The sequence below is a fragment of the Monodelphis domestica genome, chromosome 2, assembly GCF_027887165.1.
Source record: "Monodelphis domestica isolate mMonDom1 chromosome 2, mMonDom1.pri, whole genome shotgun sequence".
NCBI lineage: Eukaryota > Metazoa > Chordata > Mammalia > Didelphimorphia > Didelphidae > Monodelphis > Monodelphis domestica.
Genome location: NC_077228.1, coordinates 178,664,446 through 178,676,874, shown reverse-complemented (window position 1 = coordinate 178,676,874; position 12,429 = coordinate 178,664,446). Strand labels below are relative to the sequence as shown.

At 35.7% G+C, this 12,429-nt stretch overlaps 1 protein-coding gene across 2 annotated transcripts in view; it reads left to right on the top strand.

The window, feature by feature from the left end:
• The window catches only part of INTS2 (integrator complex subunit 2), a 44,513-nt gene that overhangs the window by 20,730 nt on the left and 11,354 nt on the right, over positions 1-12,429 (top strand). For both annotated transcript variants that reach the window (XM_007481763.3, XM_056816479.1), the window contains 5 exons: positions 729-863; positions 2,231-2,407; positions 3,533-3,653; positions 7,683-7,787; positions 10,517-10,681. In XM_007481763.3, the coding sequence (XP_007481825.1) occupies positions 729-863; positions 2,231-2,407; positions 3,533-3,653; positions 7,683-7,787; positions 10,517-10,681 (703 nt within the window). The remainder of the gene's footprint in view (positions 1-728; positions 864-2,230; positions 2,408-3,532; positions 3,654-7,682; positions 7,788-10,516; positions 10,682-12,429) is intronic.

The window sequence follows — 12,429 nt, the reverse complement described above, 5'->3', positions numbered from 1 at the left end:
AGGAATGATTAATTTATCTGTCATGCTTTGCCTGCAATGGGTGTGGAGTGTTTAAGTGTGCCTTTTGCTTGGGAAAGAAGGGAGGGGGGTAGTGGGCATTAGTCTTTAGGTTTTAATTCTGTGATTATAATCTTTTGGGGTTATAATCTGAGGGGATTATATGTGTTAATTCTGTAAGTATTTGCTCTCATGTTATTTTTTTCTATATTGGGGAGAGAACAATAATCATAACAATTCCATTAGAGAGAGAAGTCACACAGAGTGGGGTTCAGTTGGGTACCTTATTTTCTGGGGGCTGCTTTGCCATCCCCAATTTCCCAGACTGTAATTTTGTCAGACAGTAGGGGTGTGATGGCTCTCCACACTTTCTGTCTTAGTAACAGCTGTAATACAGAAAGGCAAGGGCTAGGCAAACGAAGATAAGTGACTTGTATAAGGTCACATATCTGGGAAGTTTTTGAGGCCAGCTTGAATCCAGGTCCTCTTGACTGTAGCCTGGGTCTACTTAGCTGCCCTAAATGGATGCATTTTTAACATCAGTTCTAAATCTTGTGGTTTTAATGATGGTAGACTTCATTGGATTGTTAAAGTTTAATTCCTTATTTCCTTTAATTATCTTTAAATGTTGGAAATAGGTAAATGTGACTAATTGGGACAATCTGTTCTTTATAGATACACATATTTTAGTGGAACTTATACTGAAAGTATTTTTTTTTTTTTACCTTTAGGTTGTCACAGCTCATGCTGTTCGAGTTCCTGTAACCAGCAGCCTCAGTGCCAACATCGCTGGGTTTTTGCCTATCCACTGTATCTATCAGCTTCTCAGAAGTAGATCATTTACCAAGCATAAAGTGTCAATAAAAGTATAATTCTCTTTTTGTTTCAAAGCATTACATTGCAGTTAAACATCTTCCATTACTTGTGTGTGTGTGTGTGTGTGTGTGTGTGTGTGTGTGTGTGTGCGCGTGCAGCTTTGTAATCTAAATGCTCATACAATTATTTTTGGTTGTTCAAATGTGTAATATTGAACTAATAAGTGCATTGTTTAATTATTCCCCCAGATAGTGAGCCATTGTATAGTTCATATAAATAATTGTCAAAATTATCATGTAAATTTTACAGTAGTTCTAGAGTTAGTAATGCAAGGTGTTTACTTTAAGATGTTATATACATATTTTTGAATTGATCACTTTTTGTCACCATTGACATTTCTGTCCAAAGCAGATTTCTGAAATAGTATTTAAGAATAAGGAAAAAATTTATCAAAATACCAATGTTGGAAGAGTTTTTCAAATCAAACACTTAAAACCAGGATTTTTTTTCCAGAGCCCCATTTCTAGTAGCAAAGGGCATTTTATTTGCCAGTAGTCGTGTGCATGTATGTGTTACATGCCATCCTTATTTATTTTCTGTGTCTGTGTAGAGCTTATAGACTTGGCAGTCTGTGGGACTGGATGAGTCCTATGGGTTATCTAGTTCAACCTCTTAGTTAATAGCTAAGGACACCAAAACTCAGGGTTGAAGTGACTGGCCTAGCATTTGTCCCAGCCTGAGATTCAGAGGAGTTAGGACTAGAACCATGGATTTCCAGTCCTGTTTCTTAAGATTACCTTTTACTTAGAAATTGCTGTTGGGAAACATACATAGTATCTTCTCCTGAAGCTGCTTGCTTCTCACCTCCCAGACTATCATATCTGATTTTAAAATTAAATTACATTTTTGGTTTGAAGGAATATACAATAATGTCCCATGTTTCACCTGAATTTTGGAAGGATTATGTCTTTAAATTTTTTTATATCCCCTTAAGGCAAATCAGTAGTAATTTATTAAGTTCTTATAATGTACTCAGTGCATATTTTAGCCTAAATAAATGAGATTTTTAGAAGTGCCTTCCAAAATATTTTTCTTAGTTAATCTGTGCATTTAATATCAAGAACTTCTCTACTACCCATTGCTCTGAGTTGACACTTGATAAAACCTTAAAATTCCAACATGTGAAATCCCATGGTTTTCATTTTTGTATCTATTTATTCTCTGTCATTAAAGGTCAATTGTAGAAATAGTTCAAGGCCAGGTTTTTTGGTTTTATATTAAAACTAGATATGTTTTAAAATTGCTCCAAATTAAATTTAGATTTATCTCTGTCATTCATCAATATGTATGGAGTATTGAAATTTCCTCGAATTTTCTTGCTGCTGTAATTAATTCTGCCTCTAACCTGTTTCTTCAGGATTGGATTTATAGACAGCTGTGTGAAACTTCTATTCCACTCCATCCTCAGTTACTTCCTCTTATTGACGTATACATAAATTCTGTACTTACTCCTGCGTCTAAATCAAATCCAGAAGCAACAAACCAACCAATCACAGAACAAGAGATACTCAGTGTTTTTAAAGGACTCATTGGGGTAAGGCTTTTTAAAAATGTCTGCAGTGCGGGCTTTTCTCTTTTGGTTCCATTTCCGGTTAACTCCCTTAGGTTTTTATTTTGGATTAATGTTAGATGATCTTAGATGATTTCTATAGAGTACAGAATTAGGAAACCAGGGATCAGTTTTTTTCAGACATTTCTAAGGCTAGAATAAATGGTAATTCAAAAATAGTTTGGTAGATGGAATCTTCATGAGGAAATCCCATTTTCTCTTAACTTAGTAGAGGAAATCCATTTATAAACATGAGGCCTTTTTCCCAGTTCTAAAGATTTCCTTGTAAACTTGGGGTTGGAAAAAGGAAACTGCAGCATATTCAGGGGCCAAGTCCTTGAGCATCCATGATGCACCTGGACTCACTCATGGAGGATTGAAGAAAGGTGGTTTTTTTTCTTCTTGGAAAAAACAGTATAGCATTGTTTACCAGCACTGTTTAATACATAATCGTCCAGGGTTATTTTCCCTGTGGTAATATGAGCACACCTGCTTGGAGATTATTAAACAACTTTTTTTTTTTAAACCTTATCTTCCATCTTGGAGTCAATACTCTATTGTGTGGCTCCAAAGCAGAAGAGTGGTAAGGGCTAGGCAGTGGGGGTCAAGTGACTTACCCAGGGTCACTCAGCTGGGAAGTGTCTGAGGCCAGATTTGAACCTAGGACCTCCAGTCTCTAGGCCTGGCTCTCAACCACTGAGCAACCCAGCTGCCCCTTAAACAATATTTCTATTACTGCTTTTCCAAAACATTTTCTTAATCTTTGTGAAAGGTTGCTATTGCAAAAAATGAAGTGTCCATCTACCTACTTAGCACTGAAGAAGTAGTGAAATTTGCTGCCTCTCAGTATTTATGCCACTTAAAGTATGATCTAAAAATGAGAATTTTGAGTTGTAAAATCAGGCTGTTGAGATTTCTCCTTTGCTTTGTTTGGCCTTTAGTGGCAAATTGAATGCTGCATTTTGATTCCAGCACTAAAAGAGTCAAATGACCATTTCTTCATCGAAAATCAGAAGTGTCTTATAAAATAAAATAGTTCTATTGTGAAGTGAAGTCTTACCAAGAAGTCTTGTCATAGTATTTTTAATGAAAGCCTAATTTTTCCTGCAGGCTGATAGCACTCGAATTACACAGCACAACGCACAGTGTCATAGCATCACGGCCCAGCTCTTGGTGCTGTACTACATTCTGTCCTTTGAGGAAGCCCTTCTTGCCAACACTAAGACTCTTGGTAGGTGGTTGTGTGCCTGGGAGACCTACAGGGAAATGAGGGATTTTTTTTTTAAGTGTTGTCTCCTGCCATTTCCTTGGGTGAGTAGATGGTAGACTACACTCACATAATCTAAAAGGAAAAGTTAGTCAGGATTTGACCAGCATCCCTATTTGCAAATTTAAATGTTGAAAGCTTTAAAAAGGTTATAGTATATCTTCATATAGTCTCCCTGAGGTGGGCAGGAGGTCCTTTGTTTGTCATTGCTTTGAAGAAAATGGGTACTATGAACCTCATGCCCTAAACTTTGTCATTTGAAGCTTCGGTTTTTTCATGGTTGTGTTTACTTAGGGTCGGGTTTTAATGGGGTAAACATCAGGTGTCTGATAGGAGAAAAAGAAGAACTCTAGCTGGTACAGCTGACACTTGGCACATAAGCAAATACAAGCTCTGAGTGGGCAACAAAAGGTAGCTAAAGAGCAAGAAGATTTAAGTTAATGAAAAAGTTTGAGTTAATGGAAGAGTTTCATGTGAACTAGGGGCCACTATTGCTTTCTGAGCTAGGGAAGGTGGGAAAGAAGCACAGAAGCCTGATGCTAAACGGAAACTCACCTTTGACTGTGGGGTGGGGGGAAAACAGAGGCTGGACAGAACCTGAGACAGAATAGAATTTTTTAGAGAGAGAGATTTGTTTAGACAGAGATAGATCTGAGAAATCTCTTAAGTCTTTTTTTTTTAATCCTTATCCTCCATCTTGGAGACAATATTGGCTCCAAGGCAGAAAAGTGGTAAGGGCTAGGCAATGGGGGTTAAGTGACTTGCCCAGGTTAAGTGACAGCTGGGAAGTATCTGAGGCCAGATTTGAACCTAGGACCTTCCATCTCTAGACCTGGCTCTCGATCCATTGAGCCATCTAACTCTTCCTTGGAATTATTTTATCTTATTGATGACTTTTTCTTCTGCACTGACGTGAAATTGAGGGGCACAGTGTTTTGCATATGCATTTTCTTAAAGATGAGCCATAAACTGAATCCTTAGTCCTATCATTTCTAAAGATTCTGTGCTTCAATTTTATGTAATTGAGCTTGGCATTAGAGGCACAATCCATTTGGGAAAATTAACATCTTGTTTTTTTATTTTTTATTTTAGATGAAGTTAATCTGTTTATTCTAATACAGAAAATGATTATTTCTTTCATGTTTATATGTACTTCTTGGGGAAGCCTGCCATGCTACAGAAGTCCTCTATGACATTCAGGAATTCCTTGGAGAATTTGAGTGCATTCTAACTTTTCTATCCAAAAATTTTGTTTCTGAAAATTTGGTAATCAGAATGGTTGCTATTGTTGTTCAGTCATTTTCATTTGTGTCTAACTCTTCATAACCCTGTTTGAGGTTTTCTTGGCAAAGTTACTGGAGTGGTTTACCATTTCCTTCTTTAGCTCATTTTACAGATGAGGATTCTCAGGCAAATAGGGTTACTTGTTCAGAGTCATACAGCTCATATCTGAGGCCAGATTTGAACTAAGGAAAATGAATCTTCCTGATTCCAGGCCCAGCATTCTATCCACTGTGCCACCTAGCTGCTACTAATGAGAATGGGCTAGAAGAGAATTACTTCATGATTAAGGATTTTTCTGACTTCCCTTTAGAAAATGGAACTAATCCACATAAAGGGTAGTTTAATTCCACAAACATTAAATGTCCAGTGTGCAAAGCACCCTGAGGAAGACAAGAGTTTAGTCACCTTACAGTCTCTGCTCTCATCAGATTTATAGCCTAATAAGTTGAAAAAACTATGTTCACAGATAACTATTATGTCATCTAGACAGTAATATATGATAAATGTATTAGAGAGGTATAAAACAAAGAGCTCTAGGACATAGTAGGGAAGGTTGTTGATAATAGTAAAGATCAAGGAAGATCTTAGAGGAGGCTTTGAAGTCACATTCCAAAAGCTGGATAAGAATTCTAAAGGGGAAGGGGGAGAGGAGAGACATTTTAGGCACAGAGGAGAACATGAGCAAAGGTGTGGACATGGGAAAGTGCAAAATGTTTTGAGGACAGCGCCATCTAGTTCAGATGCACTGTTGAGTATGTGGATTAGGCTGGGGTAGTCATTTGAGAAGATTACCTGTTTGTTGTTGATAATTCCTGTCACTGTCACAGTTTTAGCATCTTGGTTAACATCTCTTTTGGTAATATGTTTGTAATAATATGCATTCACTGTTGTCTTGGGATGACTATTAAACCACTCTTTTGCAAACTTTCAAATATTCTGTTGCTTAAATATCCCAAAACTAGAATAAGTAAAACTCGAATAAGTAAAAAAGATAACTTCAAAGTATGAAAAAATAATCTACCTGATCTATATAGTTATCTTTTTATCTTAGTTGCATTAGGAATCACCAAGCTGACTTTCACATAAGCATATGCACCTTGATCTCAGAGCTTGATTTCTGTGTTCCTACTCTGCCATACATAAACTTACTGAAAAAAAAATTCCTAGTTTTGCTTCTTGCTACTCATATGACTTTGGACAAGTCTTGTTGTCTAGCTTCTCTCTGGGCAAGTCACTTAGCCTTGGATTTTTTATTTGTAAAAGGAACTATAATAGTCAACAAGTATTTTTAAGAGCCAAGTATGGTGCTATGTGTTGGGGATACAAAGTTGAAACAAAAGTCCTTTGGAGAGCTTACCGTTCTAAATACCCTTACCTAATCTAATTGAAGAGATGATATTTATACATGTAAAGATGTGTACAGAATAGTATAGGATTAGAGACCAGACTTCTAATTGGTGTAGGGGGTTTCTGGTGAGGAAGTTCCCTCTACTCAGCTGACTTAACATTCTTTCTGCAACTTTGAATGTTAAGAGAATTGTTTTGAAAAATGAAGTGACTTGCTCAGGGTCACATAGCTGCAATGTGTCAGAGGTGGTCTTGAACCAGGGTCTTACTGGCTTTAATGGGGTCTTACTGGCTTTAATGCCAGCTCTAGTGACGATTTCATACGGTCTCTTCATATATAGAATACTCTCACTCGATATGAGGTGATTTTAGGTGAGGGGGTTGTTGTAAAGTCGTCTTGTAGAAAATGGAGCTCAAGTTCAGAATTGTTTGGATAACTTCGTGGGTACCTTTTAGCTCTAAATCCATATCCTATGATCTTTAAAATAAGGAGGATGGATTAGTTGACTTCTGAGATCACTTTCAGCTCTAACTCTATCATTTCAAATGTCTTTTAAACCCTTCTGAATGAAGAAGGAAGTCATAATCACATTATGTTGCTTTTGGAGAGGTATAAAACCCGCTTGTCTTTAAATTTTCCAGTCAACTTGAGGTTTCACTTTTTACTATCTTTTTCCTTCAAGAAGTCCTGTTAAGAAAATAGCCTTTCTATTTTTAAACTTTTTAGCATCTAATAGGCTGAAGTTTTATATCTGTAGAACTCACAGCTAAATTCAGTCACAGGAAAGTAATATTGCGTTAGAGAACTAAAACTTAGAGTAATAACAAAATAGAATAGGATTTTAAAGATGTTTCATTGAAGTACCCTTTGAATTTTGTCTCATACTCAGAGGTGTACTATAAAGATTTCTTGTCTGATCATGTTACAGGATGAAAAATGTTAAAGCCTGGTTTTTAGTGTTTAAAATCTTTTTGAGACTGGGGTCTAGAATGGGAGGATTTTTGGAGGAGTATGATTGTGTGCATGATAAAAGCTAGATTTTGAACACTTGAAGTAATAAATTGGACCATATTTAGAACTTTTTGCTGATAAATACACTAATCTTATGAATCTAATTTACCCTCCTTCAAATTGTATTATAATTAACTGTGACAATAAAATTTTTTTTAGACCATAAATTTTTTAACTAACTTAGGCATACTGATGATTCCATAGTTTTTATGAGCTATAAACTTGAATGTAAAGGGAATTAAAAATAGGTAGGCATCCTTGAATTTTCATTCATATTTGGGTAAAACTTTAGACTTCAGATTTATTTAAATATACTTATTATTAATATTTTTTATCTTTCTCTTACCTAGCTGCCATGCAAAGAAAGCCAAAATCTTACTCTTCCTCTTTGATGGATCAAATTCCAATCAAATTCCTCATACGCCAGGCTCAAGGGCTACAACAGGAACTGGGAGGTACATTCATTGTTTTTATAAGTCTGTTATGCAATTTCTTGTTTATGGCGTTGAATAATCTATTTCTAGAGAGATGCTAGCTTATATTTGATAGCCTTTGATAACTCTTATTTTTTTATTTAGTAGGGAAAAATTAACTTTTTTTGGAATAGTGACATTTTTGTGTGGTTAGAACATATGTAGTTTAGAAATAATAATACCCTTTTGCATTATTATTGCCTTTTGATATATTGTGCATTCATCCATAAAGCTGTCTCCATCAGGTAAGAAGCAGATATTGTCATTCACAATTGACAGATAAATAAGGTCAGAGGGGTGTGGAGAGGGCAGTGTGATATAGTAGAATGAGTACTAGTCTTGAAGTGAGGAAACCATTTAGGCACTGGAAATTTGTTTCACCTCTAGCTTGCTGTGGGTAGGTCACTTAAATTTCTTAGCCTATAGTTTAGTTTCCTCAAATGTCAAATGATGGGGTTGGACTATATCTGTGAGATAACTTCCATTTCTAAAATGCTATGAGTCTATCTCCAAGTCTGTGATTTCCCTTGAAATGGCCTTAAGATAACCTCTCAACTTAAGTTATATAACCTTGTGTGATGGACTATATTATTTCTTTGCTTGTAATTTTGTCTAAGAGTTGTATTTTCATTCAGAAGACATAACAAATATCTGAGCAAAGAGTTTTAGGATGGGATAAATTTCTTGTCAAGACAAGAAATGTGTAAACTAACTCTACTCTTAACTACATAATTTAAAAAAATTAGACCAGACTTTCTTCAGTTATAGCAGTGACAAAAATTTTTTACACTTATTATTTTCGTATTTTTTATTTTTTATGTGTAAAAATTTCATTTTTTAATTTTTATTTTTCATGTATAAAAATTTAGAGATATCAGGAGTCTTTTTTATTTAAGGAGAATTGAAGATCTGTAAATTTTCCTAGCATACTTTGAAATTTGCCCAAATCATATATTTTAGTTTTCATTGCATCATTATCACATGATGAGTTTTAAGCCACTTAGAATTGATTATCTAGTAAATGTTGATTGTGGTGTTGAACATTAGTGTGGCTATTATTAATATTCATTAATACTAACAATGATAAGGACAGAATATTTGAATCAGATTATTTAAAATTTTTGAGAGTAAAAGATCTCAACTCTTTTTTCTTTTACCTTTTCTTGTAGGGAAGGCCATAGTGAAGCATGATATTGTAGAAGATTCATTGGCATAGGACTGGAGTCCAAGTTTTAGCTCTGCTACTTATTATCTGTGTGATCTTGGATCACTTATTCTCTCTGGGCCTTTTCTTTCTCTGTAAACCCAAGGATTAAATTAGATGATTTGCTACTAAGGCTCTTTCCATCTATTGTGAGATTTAAAATTGTTGAGGTCTTAAACTGTAGTGATTAAAATAGTGGAAGATATAAATTGTGATAGATATAAGAGAGGGTGAGTAAATTTGACTGCAGAAATATGTTTCACTACAGTGTCTTGGGTTTTAAAATCAAATATAAGGTTGTCGCCAGGGAAATATTCCCAATTATTCAAATACCCAAGTCAATTGGGTTTTATAGAGATTTTAATTAACAATACAATGAGTAATCAAAGAAAGAGAGAGAGAATAAGAAAGGAATAAGTATGAAGGGTCTCAAGCCAATATGGCCTAGACCCGAGTCTTAAAAGAGAAATCAGTTTTTTAGCACTCACCACTAGGTCTGACTAAACAAGGATACTAGTGACACCAGGCCAGCGTCCTTCCTCAAAGTGTCTTCCAGCCAGGGATTGTTTCAAAGGGCCTCTCTCAAGAGCCTCCAGAGCTCCTACCCCAGAGGGACAGAGCCCCTCAGAGGAGCTCCTCAAGGAGCTCTCCTTCAGAATGAGAGTCAGAAATCGAGATCTTCCCCAAGTGGTCCTCATCAGAGATTCTCCAAAAGGATTTCTCCAAAAGGATATATCTCCAAAGGATCCTGCTTTTTCTTATACAGGGGTTTTTCTCCCATGTCACCTCCCCTAAGTCCCTACATCTACCAATCACTGTAGATGTTTTCCAAAAGACAGCCCATTTTGAATTCACAGCTGAGTAGATTAATCTCTTTAGTAAGAGAGAAAAAAAAATGTTACTGTGTCGACTAATTTCATTAAGAGAAAACCTCTGAGTAAGTTTTCACCTTTTAGGTCTAAGTAGTTTACAAGTTGCCCCACCTTTATAGGCACTTAGCATCCCATTGTATCAATTCTAAAAACAGGCCTGGCTCAAAGAACTCCTTGCCCCACCATAAGCATGGATCCAAGTACTTTCTTTGTTTAGCAATGAGTTTTCTCCCCTAAAGCAGTCTTAAGTAAGAGTGGAATAGAGGTCCTCCCATTTCTGATCCTGGCGAGTTCTCACATCAAAATGGGAAATGTTTCTCAGTAGGGAATTTGTTCCAATTAAGAATTCCCCGATGGGGAAATTTTTAACATTCACAAGTCTGAGAAATTTTAAGGTTTACACTATACATTGTCCTCTAAGCAGACTCTTGTGATTCTCCTTCAGAAGGAATTAGTTGGCCCCTGGTGCCAAGTTTAATTGGAACCATCATTAGGAAGTGCTGATGTGTAAGCATCTGTTGTGGTTGGGTGTTAGACTGTTAAACATTCAATTAATGAAATAAGAATCTGAGGAATGGTAAAGAAAATTTTTGAGTATTTGACATGTTCTAACATGCATATTACAATTTTTTAAGGGTTACACTCTGCTTTATTGCGCCTTCTTGCAACTAACTATCCACATTTATGTATTGTGGATGATTGGATTTGTGAAGAAGAAATTACTGGGACAGATGCCCTGCTACGGAGAATGCTCTTGACCAACACTGCCAAAAACCACTCTCCTAAACAACTTCAAGAAGGTGCAGTAAAGTTTTCTTACTCATTTTATGAGAAATATGTTAGATTTCTACTAATTTAATGAGGTATGATATTAAAAACTTAAATGAAATGAAGTATTTTTCTTTAAAACAGGTTAATGTCTTGTCAGACAGTTTTAAAAGTAAGCAGCTATAATTTCACAGTTTCTGAGAATCTTTTTTGTTTCCATTGAATTGCATCCTTTTCTCTTGATCATGTTGAGTCCCCGAGGACTGTTACTGTATGGATTAGAATGACTGCATTAGAAGAGTATGGTTTGTACCACTGATCAGGGTGCTGATTTTTGAGGGAATAGCTGTCTAGTATGTGGGTAGATGCTGAAAAAGAGACTTTTAGGACAAGATCTGCAGGATAGAATTGACATCATGCAGTGCAAAATATATGTTAATAAGTGCTTAATATGTGTTAAATTAATGAATTATTAGACCATTTTTTTTAATGCAAACCCCTATAAGAATTCAGGTAGTCAGTTTTAAAGCTTGTTTACCATATAAGTTGGATTGGAGATAATGACATTAGTTTTCAAATTGTTTGTTCTTGCTCATATTAAGAAATTTCTTTGAAAAAATCAAAACTATTTAGTGTCCTTCAAGATATTCTGAGGGGAATAAAACTGAAATAATATGGAAAAAATATCCAAACTACAATTTATTTTTTTAACAAACATTGCATATGAGTGCCAGGTTTGGAATACAGAAACCTGAGGTCAAAACTGGTTTCTGTCACTTAACTACCTATACAACCCAGGGCAAATCAACTTAATCTCTATGCTCCGTAGTTTCCTCATTTTTAAAGTGGGCTGGGGATCACAGTAACATCCACCTGCCAGGTTGTTACAATGATCAAATGATTGTAAAGCACTTAGGATAGCGCCTGGCACACAAAAAGTGCTGTATACATGTTAAAATTATGGTGTCTTTATTTCAGTATTTTTAACCCATATTTTCTTAGAATCAATTCTAAAGCAGAAGAGTGATAAGAGGAAGGCAATTGAGGTTAAATGCCCAGGGTCACACACTTATTTATAAAGTGTCTGAGGCTAGATTTGAACTCAAGTCCTGCTGACTCCAGACTTGTTGCTCTATTCACTCTGCTATCTCTTTATCTCTCTATATTTTCTTCTGATTTCTTTTTTTCTTTTTGGTACATTTTTGTGTTTTGTGGTATAGGGAATGAGAGCCAGTCAAAGCCATCTTATCCTACTTCTGACACCTATTGACTCTGTGACCTTAGACAAGTCATTTTACTTTTCAGTACTTTAAGCAATTCTCTTAAGAGTATACATTACAGTGAAGGTAACTGATCTACCTGTTAGGAGTTTCTGAACCTGGGATGTACTCATGAAATTACAGGTCAAATTTCTATCCCTATTATTTGTTTTATATTATTGTATATTTTTGATGCATATGTTGTATGATTCTGCCTTCTGTCTGCATCTTTTTATTTCAGTCTTTGCATATTTCCTTTTTTCCAGAGTTGTCTTAATGCAAAATAATATTCCTTTATGTTGACGTGCCACAATTTATTCAGTGATTCCCCTAGAATTAGACATGTTTGTTGCTTAGTTTTGTGCTATTACAAAGAAAGCTGGAGCAACTAGATAGAGTGCCAGGCCTTGAATTGAGAGGACCTGGATCCAAATTTGCCCTCAGACATTTCCTAGCTATATGATCTTTGACAAGTCACTTAACCCCAGTTGCCTAGCTCTTGCCACTCTTCTGCCTTGGAA